We start from the raw sequence: 19,463 nt of genomic DNA on the forward strand, positions 1-19,463 counted from the left end.
CTGCTGGTGCATTTGTGCATTTTAAATAATTTATTTTGTTAACATAAAAAATCACATGCCCTTCTAATTCAAAATGCATATTTAGTAAAGATGAAGTGTGGTGCAGCATCAGCGCAGAGCAGATGAGCCTGTAGCTGCAGTTAGTCAGCACGAGGTTGTGATCTGCTGTCAGAGAATGTTATAAACTTTAGATCATGACACATGTGATCTTCAACAGGTTATTGGTTTATCAATGAGTTTTCACTGTGAAAGACGGACTAAAGACCCACTTCACCAACTCACAGAGACCAGCTGTTGGTCATCCCAGCTCTCACTACGCTGAACACAGACACACTCACAGGTAAAAACATCATGACTGAACACAAAGACACACTCACAGGTAAAAACATCATGACTGAACACAAAGACACACTCACAGATAAAAACATCATGACTGAACACAAAGACACACTCACAGGTAAAAACATCATGACTGAACACAAAGACACACTCACAGATAAAAACATCATGACTGAACACAAAGACACACTCACAGGTAAAAACATCATGACTGAACACAAAGACACACTCACAGGTAAAAACATCATGACTGAACACAAAGACACACTCACAGGTAAAAATGTCATGACTGAACACAAAGACAGGAGCCTCCTGATGCTGCATGAAGACAGAGTGTAAAGAAACATGTTACTTTGTGCAGGATGAGCTAACCATCTTAATCCACCGACACTTTCTCACTGAATTTACAGCTCAGTTCAAGGATCTTTAGAGGAGCTTGCTCTGGCATGAATTGTTTCTGATGGTTGAGGGATTCAGGTGGTGTATGAAAGCAAACACACAACATCAGGTTTGAATGTTTCTTGAATGTTTATTAGAATTTGCGAGTAGCGATGGAACATTCACCTACATGACGCAAAGGAACCATAAATATGTTAATACGCACGCCTTAATTGAAATGAGCTCATGTCACTGGGGGGGGGGGGGGGGGATGATATATCTGAAGACTCGGTGAAACACCTCCACGTGGCTGAACGGGGTGGACTGCACACAGACCTGTTGCTCTGATTACACAGAAAATCAAGGTAGAAAATCAGCAACTTAGCTTATACCAAATATTCAGATACAAATAAAAAAAACTGTTCAAAGTATCCAAAAGAGCACTGGCGTTTTGGACAGTGACAAAACCAAGAGGAAGAAGGTAACAAGCTTTGTAAAGCACTGCACTGCACCCGTAATACTCGTGTGTCTCCGCTCAGTCTCATGGAGCTACAGTACTAAGTTGGCAGAAAAGGTGCATGGCTTTTGTATTCAGATGAAACAGAGACATGAGCATGTGTGGACCCAGAATGGCATTTCATTGATTTAACAGTGTAGTCATTAACAAAAAACAGACAACAGAACCCAGAGGTAAAGATTTTCAGTTCAGAGACTTGTGAGGAAACTTGGCAACATTGAGATCAGATCAGAAAACAACGTAAAGGAAACAAAAGCAAGAGGACAGAGTTTCCCTGTACCAGAGTAGTGCAGTGAGATTTAGTAACATGTCATGCTCCATTAGTGAAGTCCTTTAAAAACAGGATCGGCCAGCCCGCCTGGTAACAATTCATACGGCGGCCATTTTGCATCTGGCCTGAGCTTAATGTGCAGGAAGGGAAACAGGTGAGCTCAGCGAAAGGCAGTAGTCATAGTCGAGGTGAGTACGATAATGTCGATGGTGAGGATCCATGGTTCAGGATGGTAAAAGAAGGGAGGTCATGCAGCTAGGGCCCGAGGCGGGGAGGGATGGTGGGAGAACTCTCCGGCACACTGTGGCCCCCGGCCAGACGGACGGAGCTTTAGGTGGGACACAAGACTGGAGGAGAGAAAGTGAAGTTAATGAAGTCGCTCAGGGAAACACATCCAAGTCCAACGCAGACAGGTGAAGCTCTGTGAGGCTGTGACAGCGCCACATCAGAAAACTTCAAAAGAAATGAGATGGGCTTCATTATCACAAGACGCATTGATTTGTTGTGTTCAATGTTTTTTCCACTGTAATAAAATGGTTGAGGTGGGGCCCAGAATAGGGATCAGCATTGATACCATTTTATCACTACCAGTGTTTATAAGCAACACTAAATATTCAGAGGCTGGAGGCTGTGTGGGTGGAGGTCTGCTTCGTCCTGTGTGTACACCTTTCTGTGGTGGGACTGGATTCATTTTGGGATGCAGAGACTCTAGTCTTATTTTTAAGAGCTCAGGTAAGGTCAGTTTGGTCAGCGGTTTCTATCACCTGTAGCCTGATCACGCCCAACAATGTGTGTTCAGTGTGTTGTACAGCCCCTACTGTACCCCTACTGAAAAGATCAAACTCGGTGCTTTGCTGCGGCTCAGCTTCAGTTTCATCAATGCCTGATGCCGCACAGAAGAAGTCAAACACATGAGGAAGAGATTTGGAAATGCTGTCCTGAAGCTGAAACACAAACTTTGTTCCACTTTCACTCTGGCTCATCTCAATCAGCTGATCCACACTGAGCCGAGTGTCAGTCCTCGGAAGAGGTTCAGAGCTTATTGCAATGTTGAGGTGAGACGGTCCAACCACATGTTGCTCTGCATGAAGTAAAACAACAACATTTACAGAGTGGCTGTTAAGAAGAGGAGGCTGTTTCCAAGTTTTTCAGCCCACTGGGATAAACTACACTCCAGCTGAAGGATCAGGGGTTAACTATTAATATCAAGAACAATCATCATATTAAAGCTGTTGATGTGGTTTTTGATCTTGGTTACTGTTGGAATTTTGGTCCAGAGTTGGTTTTGGACCTGGAAGCTTAAAGCAAACACTCAGTGCCAGAGGGTCAGTGAGGCTCTATGAAACTACACGAAGAAAAGAACAGTCTGGAGTGGATTAAAATGGGAAGAATTTAACTCACAAATTTGTGAATTCTATCTCGGTTGATTACTCTGTGCCTTATAGACTTTTTTAGGCCTTGCATAATGGCAACAGGGTTAAAATCTCAGAGGCCGCAGGACTAAGTGAGTTAACAGGGTCACTAGCTGTGCAGCTAACTTAGGACTGAAATATACTGGAACGTTTGTGAACCTTGAAGCAGTAAATTCAGCCCTGCTTGCTGTCTATCCCTTAAAATCTGCAACAAAAGTCCCGTAAGTTCTTATAAATGATGTTGTTTAGAGTTTTTTCTCTGAAATCTGAGGCCGGTTCTTCACAGACAGCTGAGGCCGGTCCCCCTACAGGCCGGCTGTTGTCATTACACCCATTGTGTTTGTCCTTCTCGTGTGTATTCTGTGTTCTCTTTTTTCTAACTTGTGGCTCTTTTTGAAGTTTCCCATGTTTGATAGTCGTGCCTCCTTTCAGAGTTTACAGCATGTTTGCCCTCAAGGACCATCCTTGTTCAGTGAGCTGCATTACGTCCTGTTTTTATCATCCTTGGCCTGTTGAGGTTTCACCTCATCTTCTTTCCTATGTTGGAGATTTGAAGAACAAATGTGAAGAAAAAAATAGAGATCTGCCTCTAATCTGTTTGGTCCAGACACTCAGCTGTGTATGGTGAGCTACACCAGGGGCTAAGGGCTAATTTACCAGAGATCTGCATTCAGGTTTTACAGGACACGACTTAAGGCCAGTCCCCATCGTACCCCTTGGCCTTCCCCCTTTTGTCTTCCCTCTTCGTCCACCTCTTTTTTTAGGGTCTGAAGGGGAAGGGGTAAGAACACATCTCTAAGAACAAGACGCCACTTGATTCCTGCAACATCATCCCTCCTAGCAGCTGGCTTGGCAGACGTCAGGCAGGCAGAGGGCGTCTTCCACAATGTTTCCCTTTGCCTGGGCCCTTTTGATTTTCTTTAATACTTACGTGGAGTAGCAAAGGATGAAATATCTGATAAAAACCTGAGTGTCATTACTTTAACCTTCCTCCTGTGTTAGCTTTCTGTTACCATCCCCGGTGTTAACGGGTTGGTTTCGACCTGTGTTTTAAATCAGCTTTAAAATACACCAAAAACAAAAACTTATAATCCCATTTTTTCTCATCTCTTGGTTACCTTGTTAGGCTTCCATATCCATAAAATGTTGGGTTTAATATTTTTGTTGTGGGTCTCTGGGCCCTTTCTTATAAGTATACCTTCTGATTTCAATTAAAAAAAAAGAAAAATGAATCTCAAGAGAATCATATAAATGAATGAAAGGATGTTGTGTTCCCTGAATATTACTCAGGGGTATAGAAAACATCTCTGAAATTAATTTGCTTGATTTATTATTTAATTTTAAAATTATTAACTATCACAACATCTGTGGTGTTACGGGTCATTTTCCACCCATATATTTATTTCAAGAAAATGCAAAAAAAGAAAAAAAATTGTCAGCAATAGGACTTTGATATGAACATATTGAAATACAGAACAGGTCATAACACAAAATATTAATTTAGAAGTTGAAACAAATAAGAACCAATCAAGCCATTTGAAATCAATTATTACTTTTGAAACTATTAGAATGATAAATCAGAGTTTTTAAAAAAAGTATCCGTGTGCAAGAGCTTGTCTTTGTGTGTGTGTGTGTGTGTGTGTGTGTGAGTGTGTGTGTGTGTGTGTGTGTGTGTGTGTGTGTGTGTGTGTGTATTTAGATACATGTGTGGCAAAAATATCTCAAAACATGTTTTTTTATGTCAGTGATTCTGGCACAATAAAAAATGAGATACCAGGGGTCATTTTGATGACATTTTCAGCAGCTACCCTGACTCTGTTTGCCCTGCATGTTGAAGTACTAAACTCCAAAAGATCCTACAATTTTTTTTTTACTTGAATCCTTCAACGGGAGCAGGTCACAAGTGACCTCCTCATCAGACTCAGATGTGTCTGTGTCTTCAGGCTGGTACTCTATACTGTCCTCTTCCTCAGAAACTTGCTCCTCTGCATCGCTATGCTGATCTGTGTCTTCCTCATTTCCTCCAAAAATGTAATCTAGAGTTTTGCTCACCGTAAATCTTCTTTTCATTTTTGTATGCTGCAAATTGGGGATGTGTCCTCTGCAAGTCAAATAAGTAAAGTGACCTGACATTGTGGACATGCCATCTTTGTTTGTTTGCTTTTTTTTTTTTGCAGCAATACTGGACAAATGAGCATTCCCTCAAGTGTGTTGGCTTACAGTACACTTGTGATTTCTATTTTGGCTCTAAAATTTGCTTTATAATCTTATTTCTATGACCGGGTCAAAACCGACCCTAACACTACAAAGTATATAATTTCAACCATAACATTTTATAATGTCGTGAAAAAAAAAAGTTTTTGTTGAATTTTGTTGAAATGAAGGTTCCCGAGAAAGTCAAAAAGCCCTGATGCAATAAACAGATTTTAAGTAATTCTTGTATGCATTTAAAAACTAAAACAGGTCGGTGGCGACCTTCACACAAGAGGAAGGTCAAAAGTCAATAATTATGCTTCCTTTGGTCTCCACTCTGCCATTTTGTCAGCAAGCCCAGTGTATTATGGGAAAATTCTCAGACCCCTTCCTTTAAAGCGAGGTCCCGGTTTGTCCTCTTTTCAACAGCTGTACAGCCCTTCACCTTAACCTAACCGAGAACTGGGGTACCCCTTCACTAGACATGAAAACCAAGAGCTAAAGGCAAATTTCAGCCCTAAGGTGGAGCTTTATCTTAAGTGAACTTTGGCGCCCCCAGTGGTGGCAGCAGTGCCTCATGTTTCACAGCTCATGTCCTGTAGAACTGTCTCCAGCTCTCTTCAACAGCCAGTCACATCACGTCCCGTGAATCTTTGTAAACAGTGTTGTTGTTTTTTCTGTAATAACTGTAAAAGCTGAGAAAGAGGAGCACTCTGCTCACATCTGCAGGCGCATGCTGGAGACAGATTCTCTGGTGTTGTTTTTACCTTTCAGTATGTAGTCAGTTAGCAGCGTAGGCACCTTCTCACTGTCCTCCTTCATGGCAAAAAGAACTGGAAGAAATAAAGAAAAGAGTGTGAGCTTTATGTGTCGTGTTTTCGTGCGTTTGAGGGAGAATTCTTGTTGGAAACGTACTTTTTGTGAGCATCTGCAGGTCCTCAACAGACGGAGGGGTGCCTTTCTTCTCGTAAGGAATCACTGTGTTTAGATACTGAAAACAGAGACAGCATTCAGGGGGTTGTTGGGTTAATTTCTACCCATAAAACTTTGACCAAAAGAGGAGACTCAACTAGATCTTGAGTATTTTCTTCAGTGTTCAGGACTCTGCCAACAATCAAACCCCCCAACCCAAACCTTTTCCATGTTCATCTTTTAACTCTGACCCGTCTTGTCGAACATCTTTTGTGGTTTTGAGAGCAGATTCTGACTGTCGTTATAAAGGCTGTAGAAAACCACAGTCAGTCGAGCTGCAGAGAAACCCACACCACTGCTCTGCTACCGAGTCACATCTATGCTGCCTGCCCGGAGGATTTTGGATTAGAGCAGCCTAACATGTTTACTTACTGCTTAATGTCTGGCAATTTACTCATGTGGCATTTTGCCTTCACTACATTTTCTCCTGGCACATTGAATAAAAGGAAAATATGTGTTGGAGCTCAGCCACAGGACAGGAATCTGCTTCAATCCAAAACACTGAGGGACGGATTCTTTAATGCAGCATTAACACGCAGTTTAAACAACACCAGGATGATGGTCATGCTTCATTCACATCAGTAACCTGTGCAGAAACTGGACAGATTTCAGTTTTTAACCACATCAGTAACCTCTGCAGAAACTGGACAGATTTCAGTTTTTAACCACATCAGTAACCTCTGCAGAAACTGGACAGATTTCAGTTTTTAACCACATCAGTAACCTGTGCAGAAACTGGACAGATTTCAGTTTTTAACCACATCAGTAACCTGTGCAGAAACTGGACAGATTTCATTATTTAACCACATCAGTAACCTGTGCAGAAACTGGACAGATTTCAGTTTTTAACCACATCAGTAACCTCTGCAGAAACTGGACAGATTTCATTATTTAACCACATCAGTAACCTGTGCAGAACCTGGACAGATTTCAGTTTTTAAGCATAAATGAAGAACTCATTCAGATGGCTCTGACAGACCAGTTTAAATTTTCAAGGGCAGATGACTGTTATTGCTTTTTAATACTCGTTGATTTTTCTGCTTGTGTAATAATCAACAGAGAATATCAGGTAAAACAGAGAAAATACAATTTGGCAAACATCACATTTTTATTGAAATGTTAATTGTGCTTAAATGTAATTTCAGTTTAGAAATCATCTTCCTGGAGATGGCCTGGCAGTCTAGGTCATGCTTTATGAGGCTGTTTTGGTGCGGGAGGTTTGAATCCAAACTGTGGCCTCCATCCCACATGTCACTTCCTGCTCTTGCCTGTTTCCTCCTCTATGCACTGTCCTCTTCTCTCTGATTAAAGGCATAAAAGCCCCTCTAAAAATTAGTCTCTCAATCTCCAAATGTCGTGTGAATGTGTAGTTTTTAACCATTTCTCTGCAGAACCGATGCAATCTGTAGTCCTTTTTCTGTCTTGATTTATCATAAACAGTGACCCATGTCTCTGAAGCAGAGTGTGTTAGTGTTTAGTTGTTGTCATATGTTTTTCATCTGCACTGATGCTGCAGCCTTTGGATGAAGGTACTTGGTCCTTTAATTGCAGCTCCGCCCCCTTCTTGGCTAAGCAGCTCATCTGGGGCTGACCACACACACCAGATGACTTTAGGTCTTAACCAGTTTTCAAACTCTGGGAGACCACATGTGAGGACAGTTCAACCACTACACCTCTCGTATTTAATGTGTGTGGGTGACAATATCACAGACACAAGATCTGACAGAAGCTAGCGCGATTGAACGTGACCTCTAGGGGAAAAGCTGTGGAGGGAAATAAGAAAACAGAGAAGAGTCTGGAATAAAAAAGCTGTTTGTCTAAATGTTTGTAAGCTTTTTAGTGAGCTGTGAAGGTGTTCAACTTGTGTTTGATGACACTACCCAGACTGCTCCTCTCATTGTTTATTCCTGGAGGGAATCTGACAAAATCTAAACGATGTACTGATCCAACACATTTGAGGACCATAAGGACAAAAAACTGGTTACAACGAGCTCTGTATTAGGTCACTCCCCCAAATCACTGGTTGACAATTCAAGAATTTTTGGAATAGGTTCTTTAAAGAGGGAGTATTCTGTCTCTCTGGTGTCTCTGTGGTAGATTTACATGATTTATAGCCAATTTATATCAGTGTTTAAAAATACCTTATTTTGGCCTCTGTCTTCATTTTATCTGCTGACTTTTCAAGGCTCTTACTTCACAAACGCCCTTCCTTCTGATTGGCCAGCCCTCTGGAGGCCTGTCAGGGACAGAGCTATGGGCAGACCTTGGTGTTTGAGGCCTGACCCTCCAATGTGTCAAGGACCAGTAAGGAGATCTTTTCAGCAGGTCCCATGAATCTCTGTTAGTCTGTTTGTTATTTTCTTTGTTTGATTGTTTGCTTTCATCGAGAATCCGCTTGAGTCTGGCCGTAGAAAGACTGGAAGTCCAAGATGGCTGCGCACACGTCTTATAGCCTGTCTTTACCGGTCACTGGTTTGTTATATACTTATATCTAGTTTTATTTTCACTTTTCTTTCAACCATCACCTCTGAGACGGTTATAACTTAAATGTAGTGTCATTCAGCCGCTCCGACACTTCATTTCATATACTGTATTGTGACATTAGTTACTGTGGGACTTCACTGTCATGGTATTGATGCCATGTACTGGACTTTAAACCCTGTGATCCTGCTGATGTGCGCGTCACCGGCTGATGGAATATCCAACTGTGGCGATGCAAATAGGATAGACCCCGTGTCCGAAAGCAGGCCCATTGGTTGTTAGCCATTAGCTGACTGCGACTTGGTGATCATCGCCGCCGGAACTGTCCTGCTGTGTTGTGTCCTGTGGCTCTCGGCTGGGCCGTCAGATCAAGGAGACCAGGAGTGAACCTCACTCTAGGAAAGACACATCACCCCCGGGCGTCTCCTAGCAGTTGGCCACTGGCTTTCGGCTGTTGCTGTGTCTGGTGGATCATCGCCGCTGGATCATCGCTGCTGGAACTGTCCTGCCGTGTTGTATCCTGTGGCTCCTGGCTGGCAACCGCTGGCTGATAGTGGCATAGCCGAACTGTGCCAACTGGTGTTCGTGCCGGGGATCTCCGAGCTGGACCGTAGCCCCGGGTGGCTCTTGGCGGTTGGCCGCTGGCTTTCGACCGTGGCTGTGTGGCTGGTGGTTCCTGCTGGGTCGTCCTGCTGTGGAGGGCGCAGGTTGCCGGCGGGTTGAGGATTGCGTTGGTGGCTGCTGGCTGCTGGTGCCGGAGGTTTCCTCAAGAGGCTAGCGGCTAACTATTAGCTGCCTCATCCGGTGGCTAACGGGGGCTGACGCCTGCAAGGTGCTGGATCTGCCAAGGGGTTAACCAGCCCCGTCCATGTTTCCTCCCCTCATTATTCTCCATCACGTTTAATCAGATAAACATTCTCCTTTGGTCAGTGATGATGAAATATCTGCCCGTACTGTTCATGGTTTTCTCCTGCTGGACCCTGGACATGTGTGTGAAAACTCCAGTGGCGGGGTACACAGTAATGTGCCCCGCCCCCTTTGGGGTCTTTCCAGTACATTGACCTACACATTGACCTATACCCAGCCCAGCATTGACCTGTCAGTCAAAACACAGCCATCCCACTATCAGTCTGTTTTAAATGATGCTATTCTGCCAAGAATTATGTGTTTTATCTGTTTTGAAAAATTGTTTAATTTATAGCGACTCTCATCACCTTTATTTAAATCAGTCATCAGACACCGAGGTCAAGCCCAAATCCACATTGAAGCAAAAAACCCTCAATTTGCTTTTACTCTTGTTATCTGGCAATGTTCAGCCTAACCCAGGACCCCCTTTAGATCATATAGGCACCCCTGATAAATTTAGAACGAGGTCAGGTCTTGGAATTACTCATATAAATGTTCGAAGCTTGTTACCCAAGATGGATTTAATTAAGATTTGGATCAAATCAAACAGTACAGATATCTTGGTATTATCAGAAACCATGGCTGAACAAATCAGTTTCTGACAAGGATATCTTTATTTCTGGTCATAATATTTTCCGCTGTGATCGTCTGAATAAGGGGGGAGGTGTGGCCATCTACGTTAAATCTAGATTTTGTACCATCCTCCTGTCCTCCTTGTCTATTCAAAAACAATTTGAACTCCTTGCCCTGTCCCTTGAACTTTCAAAGGTCCAGTCCCTAACAATCTTATGCTGTTACAGACCTCCCTCCGCCTGCAGCGAGGCCCTTACCTCACTATACACCCATTTAACACAACTAACTACAAAATGAATTTGTCTTATTGGGTGACCTAAATTTGGATTGGTTGACAGGGTTATCAGATAACTTAAAGTCTGTCCGTGATACCCTGAACCTTACATAACTTATTGACAGTCCAACCCGGCCAAATACTAAATTCCCCTCAAGGTCATCTCTGATTGATCTTATACTGACAAATCCTCTGCATAAGTACACCCAAATAGGCATTTTCCCAAATGATCTCAGTGACCATTGTGCCATCGCTGTGGTAAGGAACATCAAATTATTTAAAACAAAACCTCGCATTTTGGTGAAAAGGGATACAAAACACCTGAACCAACATGCTTTTATATGTGACTTGTCACATATCGAGTGGTGTAAGGTTTACCTGCTTGAAAGTGTGGAGTCAGCGTGGCAGCTCTTCTATGATGAATTTCTTAAATTAATAGATAAACATGCACCTTTGCGCAAATTCAGGGTAAAGGGACAAAATAGTCCCTGGTTTCCCCATGAGATAAAAGACCTCATTAGAGAAAGGGATGCTGCCTGGGCAACAGCCAGACAAAATAAAACTGAAACGGATTGGCTCCGCTTTCGTCAACTGCGAAATAAATGTACCTCATTGATTAGGAAAACAAAATCAGAATTCTATCTGTCTGCCACAACAAAAAATCTAAATGATCCAAAAAAGTTTTGGAAGACTGTGAATTCAACATCAGGGTCTGTGCCTACAGCTGGACTGCCTAAGTTTTTAAATAAAAAAGGGGAAAAGCTCACAGATAAATGGTCTATGTTGAGCTTTTTTAATAAACATTCTATATCAGCAGGGTTTTTATTTGAGTCTTTTAATCCAGTTTTAACTATGCCTGTTTTTAATCCTGAAGCCTGTGGAAAGGGTAGTTGCTGCAGTTCTCAGCTTTTCAATTTCACTCCTGTGTCTAAAGCTGATGTTCGCGGTGCTTTGAAAAAAATAGACACAAATAAGTCAGCTGGTCCTGATAACTTGGACCCCTTTTTTATCAAATTGGCAGCTGACCACATCACGGAGCCACTGGCCTACATTTTTAACCTAAGTTTTAAAACCAGTGAAGTGCCCACAGTTTGAAAATCGGCAATTGTACTTCCACTTTTAAAGTGTGGTGATCCCTCAGAGGTCAACAATTACAGACCAATTTCTAAGCTCTGTGTACTGGCAAAAATTTTTGAAAAAATTGTGAGCGAACAATTAAAACTATTTTTAGATACTAATGGTGTGTTAACACATTTTCAATCTGGTTTTAGAAAACAGCACAGTACAGCCACTGCAGCTCTAAAAGTTTTAAATGATTTTATTCAGATTTGAGATTCTAGAAAATATTGTGTTGCACTTTTTATCGATTTATCCAAGGCATTTGACACCGTTGACCATAAACTTTTAATTGATACGCTGCTCAGGACTGGAATCTCAAGCCAAGCTTCCACTTGGTTTGCAGATTACCTGTGTAATAGAACACAGTGTGTCCAAATGTCTGACTCCTCCTCTGGTTTCCTAAACATCTCAAAAGGAGTACCTCAAGGGTCAGTCCTGGGACCAATTTTATTTACTATTTATATAAATGATCTTTGCACCAACCTGTCAAATGCATTTTATCATTTTTATGCTGACGATACAGTCATTTATACCTGCTCTTCCTCACTTTCACAGGCTTTAGAATTTTTACAGATTGCTTTTAATACAGTTAAGGCTCGTCTTCAATCTCTGAAACTGGTTGTAAATGCAGAGAAAACTAAAGTCATGGTATTTTCTCACAAACATGAATTAACTGAGCCTGTAAATGCCATCACAACACTAAACGGCAAGCAGATAGAGCTGGTCTCTTCCTATAAGTATCTTGGGTTTCTGCTTGACCAAGAGCTCTCATTTCAGGCTCATATTGTTAATCTGGTCCATAAACTGAAGGCAAAACTTGGGTTTTTCTACCGAAACAAATCCTATTTATGCTCACTGCTGCAGAAGTCGAAAAGCACCTATGCCGTACGCTCTTGTGCAGTCTATCATTTACACGTCCCCAGAGTCTGAACTGACTTTGGAAAAAGAGCTTTTTCTTATGCGGCCCCAACAGCCTGGAACACGATACAGACTGAACTGAAAATGGCTGAACTGGTGTTACTCAAAGATTTTCGTTCCATCCTGCTCATCAGACAGCGAGAAACCCATGAACAATTCCTGTGTTTCTAATTGTAGCTGTCCTGGAAAAATTACTGCTCACCCATTGCCACTTTGTTGTTTCTGGATGTCATTTATTGCCTCAATGTACTTTATTCTATTTCTTCATTTTTTATTGTTATCTGGCGTGTGCTGCTGACCTCTTGGCCAGGTTGCCCTTGAAAATGAGATCCTGATCTCAATGGGATTTATCTGGTTAAATAAAGGTTAAATTCAGAGATTTCTACAACATGAATATGTAGAGGTTTAAAATCTGCACACCTTTAGTCTGATCATCCAGTATTGTTAAGTTAAACCCATGTTCAAAATGTAAGACTGAAGAATACCCTCTCTTTAAAGGGAAAAGCCATGTAAATTGGCAGTTAGGCAGATAAAGATGGTGGTCAGTCAGAAACGTGTGAACTAAAAATTCCCTGACCAGCCAAAAACTGAAATCAATCAGAAACTAAAGTAAAAACATAACAGTCTGCCTCCTGGAAGAGCAAAAACAGCCCCATCTTACGGTCAAAGACAAAAGACTCTGGGGCTTAGAACATGGGACCTGTTATGGGTCATCACTCACAAATTGAATGTGGTGATTTATATAACAACTAGTAACAAAAAGAGAACCCCACCAATCAGATTATCAGGTCAGGCTGTCATAGGATTTTTTTTTTTAATTATTTCTTTTCAAATTGAATATTTAAAAAGAGTATTTATTTATTACCTGTTTGTTATTCCCTGTGCCTCCAAACGTCTGTCTGATGCCTGTCTGCAGGATGTTGGACAGTCCCTCCATGCTGAAACGCTGCAGGTCAAACACACACACACACACACACACACACACACACACACACACACACACACACACACACACACACACACACACACACACACACACACACACACACACACAGAGGTATGATAAGGGTTTGAGCAGAAATAAATAAAAGAAGTGAATCTAATTTACAGTCAAATCAAACAAGATCAAAGTTTCACCACAGCTCAGACTAACATGACATCATCTCTCCTACAGTCACCTCCACGTTCAGCCTTAGGTAGCCTCCAGTCAGCAGATAAACACACTGCTGCTGCTCCTGTTGCACTGCATGCTGGGAAAATCCATTAGTGTGTTTGTCAGTTCTGGAGGGGAGCAGACTGGATTGTTACTGTATGAAGATGATGGGTCACTTCCACTTTAAGATCTTTCCTGGAAGAGACTTTAGAGACTAATGGACCTGAGTTCCATTTAAGCTGGCAGATGGAGGAGGAGGAGGAGGAGGAGGAGAAGGAGGAGGAGGAGGAGGAGAGGCTGTCAGGGCTGAGGTTTCAGCTTCCTATCATTTACACTGGAACATCAACACACACACTGTTTGTACGCATCAGAGCCAAAGAGTCGTATTCCTGTTCATTGCAAGAGGAAGATGAAACCATGAACAGGCCCGGCAGTACCTCAGCTTCTCCTCAGAAGACCAGAGATTTACCATTTTCTGTTTGTGACAAATTCCTTTTTCTCAACTGTTAATGAATCTCAAATACTTCTACTTTAAACACTCCTGTGCCCAAATGGGCAACTGCTGTCATCTACAAACCAAAATACAGGTTAAATCAATGAATAAAGACATTTAAAGCAGTGAGAAGTCAGTGTACTCTCCATCAGACATGAACAGTCAGGCTGTTTATCAAGTCAGGCTGTTAATCAAGTCAGGCTGTTTTATCAAGTCAGGCTGTTTATCAGGTCAGGCTGTTAATCAAGTCAGGCTGTTTTATCAAGTCAGGCTGTTTTATCAAGTCAGGCTGTTTTGACAGGTCAGGCTGTTTTAACAAGTCAGGCTGTTTTATCAAGTCAAACTATTTTAACAAGTCAGGCTGTTTAACAAGTCAGGCTGTTTTAACAGGTCAGGCTGTTTTAACAAGTCAGGCTGTTTAACAAGTCAGGCTGTTTTAACAGGTCAGGCTGTTTTAACAAGTCAGGCTGTTTTATCAAGTCAGGCTGTTTTAACAAGTCAGGCTGTTTTAACAAGTCAGGCTGTTTTAACAAGTCACGCTGTTTATCAAGTCAGGCTGTTTTAACAAGTTAGGCTGTTTATCAAGTCAGGCTGTTTTAACAAGTTAGGCTGTTTATCAAGTCAGGCTGTTTTAACAAGTCAGGCTGTTTAACAAGTCAGGCTGTTTAACGGGCCAGGCTGTTTAACAAGTCAGGCTGTATTAACAAGCTGTGCTGCGGCGCCTGCTGGGAAATCTCTAAGAGCTCCTTGAGAATCAGTGCTGAGAAAGAGTCTTATAAAACTGAGATGAGCGTTTGGGTCAGAGTCTCTAAATGATCTAAATCATGTGTTAGACTCCATCTCAGGCCGTGTCTGCAGAGAACTGTAGCCTAGCTTATGTGTTGTTTCCAAAACCTTTTACGTCTTATAGGGACCAAGTTGACCCTGATCTGTGGCTCCATAAACCAGTGACATGTCATTCACACAACCACACTTCAAAAACAGTGAAATGACCCTTTAACAAGCAGTTGGACACACTGAACACACAGACAGCAAACTGACACGTCCCTGTAAACCTCGACTAACCTGATGAACGTACTGACACCTGGAGGAGAGTGATTTATTTTATTTCTCCACAGACACACCGACTCACACAGCGTTCGTCACTGTTACAGGTGTGGGGAGCATTTCTTCCCTCTCACCTTTGCAGGCATGCTTCCCGTCTGTCCAGGGGTTGTTCCCGTGTTCATAGACACCATCCCTCCTCCCTGCAGACTCAGGGCTTTGTCGCGGCGCCGGCGTTTGCTGCTGTCCCGCTGCTCTCTCTGCCTGTTCTGCACCTCCATCAGGGCCGTGATGAACGTGTTCTTTACCTCCTTCTCAAACTCCAGCTCCTCACGCCGGGCCAGCTGGTTGACGAGCTCCTCTGAGAACTCACGGATGGCGGCCTCCACCCTGTGCAGCAACTCCACCAGCGCTGAGCTGGGCATCAGACTCAGACCTGCAGGACAGAGGGAGAACTTCCTGTCAGAGGTCGTTCCCACAGAGGTCAGGGCAAGTCAGTGCGTGTCAGACGGAGGAACCACGTGGATCTACGATAAGTCCAGACACAGGATGTTCTCTGGTTGAAGACACCCTGTCTTCAAGGTCCTGGACTGGACCTGCTGGAACATCCTGACCACATGGACAACCCGACGAAAACCTGAACACATCCATCTGAAATCTCCTCTCAGAAACAGGTGGAAACACAGGCCTTGTCCCTGACCACATGGTCCAGACACACATCATGGGCATCCTCTACAAACAGGGTAAACAATGTATTTATGTGCAGCCAAAGCAGGGACACACTTCAGGTGGTCTCACCTGGTCTGCTGTGTTTGATGGATGTGCTCCAACATGCTTTAAGGAGAAATATTCAATCTAGCCTTGAGGTCAGAGACATTAGAAAGACTGATAACCCCAGAAAGCTGGCAAACCAGGCTCCTTGGTTCAACAAACCACCTTCATATGATCATCGACCAGAAAGCAGCAGCAATTTGAGGATCAGGATCAGGAAGATTGTGACGGGGGGCGCTTAATAAAAGTTGGGATTTAACCTTAAATCACTCCGTCACTGGACAACAACCAGATGCAAAATAATTTTACATCCCTTAATATGTCAGGCAATAAAAGGTGGAACATGCTGCTTTTGAAAGTCTTTGTATTTTTACAGGTTTGATTTATATTCCTTGAAGTGTTTTGTTGTTTTTGTTGTTTCAAATACATTAAGTTTTCTCGTTTGGTTAAAATAGATATCGCTATGTCCCATCATACTTCCACTGAATTGGTGCTGAGAATATAAAGTTTACCAAATACCTGGTGAATCCAGGGCTCCTGTTGGACACATGTTCCTGTCACGTTTATTCAGCGCTGCTTGGACGGACTCAGAAAGGTCAAAGAACAGCCATGCAAGAGACATCACAGTTTGTTCATTCATTGGGCGGCGTCGGTGGCGCAGTTGGAGAATGCGCTTGGTCGGTGATCGGAAGGTTGCAGGTTCAAGCAAGCGACACTTGCGGATGTGTCCTTGGGCAGGACACTTAACCCCTAGTTGCTCCCACTGCTGCGTCAGTGGTGTGTGAATGGGTATGAAAGGGTGTGACTGTGTTAGACATACTGATGGATAGCTAACATAGTAAAAAGTGGATCCATCAGTGGGTGAATGTGAGAGCGAATGGGTGTGGATGGGTAAGTGTGACCTGTGGTGTAAAGCAGCTTTGAGTGGTCCATGACTAGAAAAGCGCTATATAAGCTCAAGTCCATTTACCATTACCATTTACCATTCAGCTCAGCAAAGAGAAAGAGGGACAAGAACAGCCCAGTTTGTTTTCTGGAAGTGTTCATCAGGGCCCGTATACACGTCCAGCTGTCCGGCTGGGAGGAAAACAGACCATTTGTGCTAATGGTGTAACATTACAGGCACTAACACTGGATTACTGCACCTGTTGGGCTGTTTTACAGATGGCCCATGCTGTGCTTATCTATCTACATAGAAGACAGAATATATAAAGAGAATGGACATCCGGGGATCCAACAAGTCCTTTGGAAAGTATGACTGTGTCATTATATATATATATATATATATATATATATATATATATATATATATATATATATATATATATATATATATATATATATATAATTTAGATTTAGGAGACACAACATGTTCATGTTTATTTTTGTTAATGCTGAGTATGCATGTGGAATTTGAGTTTGTTGGATCCAAAGGTTCCCTTGGACATTCTCCGCCTGTCTCACTCTAATGGTGCAATTAGTTAATTCCACCATGCAAAATACAGGGGTCCAGGGGGTCTGAGATTTCTTAATTGAAAACAGCATGGTCATATGTGTGACGCGTACAGGAGGGAAGCACAAATACATCTGTGGTCCTGCAACTGTCTGCAGCTTTGTTGATAATGATGTTAGACTGTGTTATGAAAATACACCAGATGCATCTCCAGTCCGTCTCCGCTCACAGCAACAGATCAGACGTGCTTCCTTTCAAATCAAAGAGCCAACTCACACTGGATCCTTTCTGTTTCAGTCCATTTGCGTGGCTGCTCCATCATGTCACAGGTAATACACAGCCATGCTATTTTAGACAGATGTGGAGCTGTGATGCATAAATTCAGTGTGCGGAAGCTTGAGCGGGACAAGAAGTCGTGACTGGAAATGACCTAAAAAAACCAAGAGACTTTCAAAATAAAACAAACTGTGTCAAAATCAGTTCATATTTATTTTGACTACAATGACTTACGGACACAATGAGTGGAGCCAGACCAGGAGTCAACAGGTTTGAGGATTTACAGCCCAACATGAATGAAGAGAGACTGATCAACGGAGAGGAAGAGAGGAACTCCTGGGTCTGTGACTCCAGCTGTCTGTCTGTCAGGAGGCTTGTTGGACTGAACACACAGCTGGTGTGACTTGACAAACTCAGTCAACACAAAACAGGGCGGAGTCAGATTGCAGAAATATCTGGTGTACTTGAGGCGTGACACAGGAGCACTAGTTAGCGTGGATTGGTTGATAGTAAGCAGTTATTTCATACATTGGTTAATTGACCATTTTTGTGCATGCAGCTAAAGGTGTGGCCCAACGGGCCTTTGTATCATGGTATAATGGTCGCGTTTGTGTAACCAGATACTTCTTGTTATGGAGTTGCTGTCACATCTCAGTCATGTGCTTTATATTTTGGTCCAAAACAGGATCAGGTTGCTGGTTTTAGGTACTCAAACTCTGCGCTAGCTTTTGTGTTTTGCCTGACTTACAGTTTTGAGTTCTTTCAACTTAGACTGTAAAATGAGACAAACCTTGCTCACAAAACCCATAACCTGAGTGAGATGATTACTTAACCAGAGGTTATGAAACCATTTTATTATTCAATGTTTGGATTTTTTGCTGAAAAATACTCAGAACTTTAGTGTTGTAAAGAACCTTTGGCTCTGTTAGGTCATGTTACTCACACAGTCAGCAAGTAGCACTGAGAAAAACGAAACAAAGGCGCCCTTACTCCAGCCATACTCCAGCCTTACCCTCGTAGGAGCAGTTATTGTTGGAGGCCAGAGACAGCTGCCTGATCTCCTCCAGCAGGGAGGGGTTGGTTCTGGAGGAACAGCGGCTGCTCTCCTCCTCATCCTCTTCTTCAGTTTCACCAGGATCCGGTGAGTTCTCCATCATCTCAACTATCTCCTCAATGACCTGGAAGAGACAAAGACCGAGAGAGATTCAAGGATGCCCTGAGACAATCAAGCTGATGGACAGGAAGAGGAGGATCCAGGTCTAAGTGCAAACACATTCAGCATCCATTTGTCAGGAGAGTGGAGCCTCTCAGGTTTCATCACTGGAATGAGTGATGTTCACTCAGGCCACAGCGGGGAGCAAAGGAGGCTTTCCATGGAGACAGTAAGTAACACTTTGAAAGACAAAGACTTCCAGGAATCTATTACAGCATGGGTAATCCAGATTTGGTAATGCACGAAACCATATCCAGTTTAACTTCAGAGTTTACTGTTCTGCCCCAGCTGTACTCTAAGGCCAGCAGACCAACAGACTTTAGAGCTCTTTGGGCTTGAGGCTGATTTCATTGAATTCAAATAAATCATATTTTTCCAACACATTGTCATTTGTTGAGAAACACCTTTACACACACACACACACACACACACACACACACAAACACAAACACGCACACACACACACACCCACACACACACAAACACACACAAACACACACACACACACACACACACACACACACACACACACACATACTGCCTTATGTCCTCTTTGGGGGCGCACATGAAAACACCCTACTTTTGGGAACACCACTTTCTGAATGGTTTAGAGAGATGCCAGCAAGTGGGATGTATCACCAGAAAAATCTAGATTATGAAAATCACCTCAGATTTTCATTTAAAATAACTTTTGTCCAATTAGAATT

The 19,463-nt window shown here is 42.7% G+C and overlaps 1 protein-coding gene across 1 annotated transcript in view; it reads right to left on the reverse strand.

The window, feature by feature from the left end:
* Positions 1-853: 853 nt before the first annotated feature.
* Positions 854-19,463, reverse strand: part of fez1 (fasciculation and elongation protein zeta 1 (zygin I)) — a 63,032-nt gene continuing 44,422 nt past the window's right edge. The window contains exons 5-10 of the mRNA XM_074671647.1: positions 18,556-18,721; positions 15,181-15,479; positions 13,219-13,299; positions 6,026-6,101; positions 5,878-5,943; positions 854-1,852 (exon numbers count right to left, since the gene is read on the reverse strand). Of these exons, the coding sequence (XP_074527748.1) occupies positions 1,836-1,852; positions 5,878-5,943; positions 6,026-6,101; positions 13,219-13,299; positions 15,181-15,479; positions 18,556-18,721 (705 nt within the window). The 3' untranslated portion in view covers positions 854-1,835. The remainder of the gene's footprint in view (positions 1,853-5,877; positions 5,944-6,025; positions 6,102-13,218; positions 13,300-15,180; positions 15,480-18,555; positions 18,722-19,463) is intronic.

Source organism: Halichoeres trimaculatus, unplaced genomic scaffold (genome assembly GCF_033239565.1).
Source record: "Halichoeres trimaculatus isolate MK-OKI-2021-1 unplaced genomic scaffold, fHalTri1.1 fHalTri1_scaffold_6, whole genome shotgun sequence".
NCBI lineage: Eukaryota > Metazoa > Chordata > Actinopteri > Labriformes > Labridae > Halichoeres > Halichoeres trimaculatus.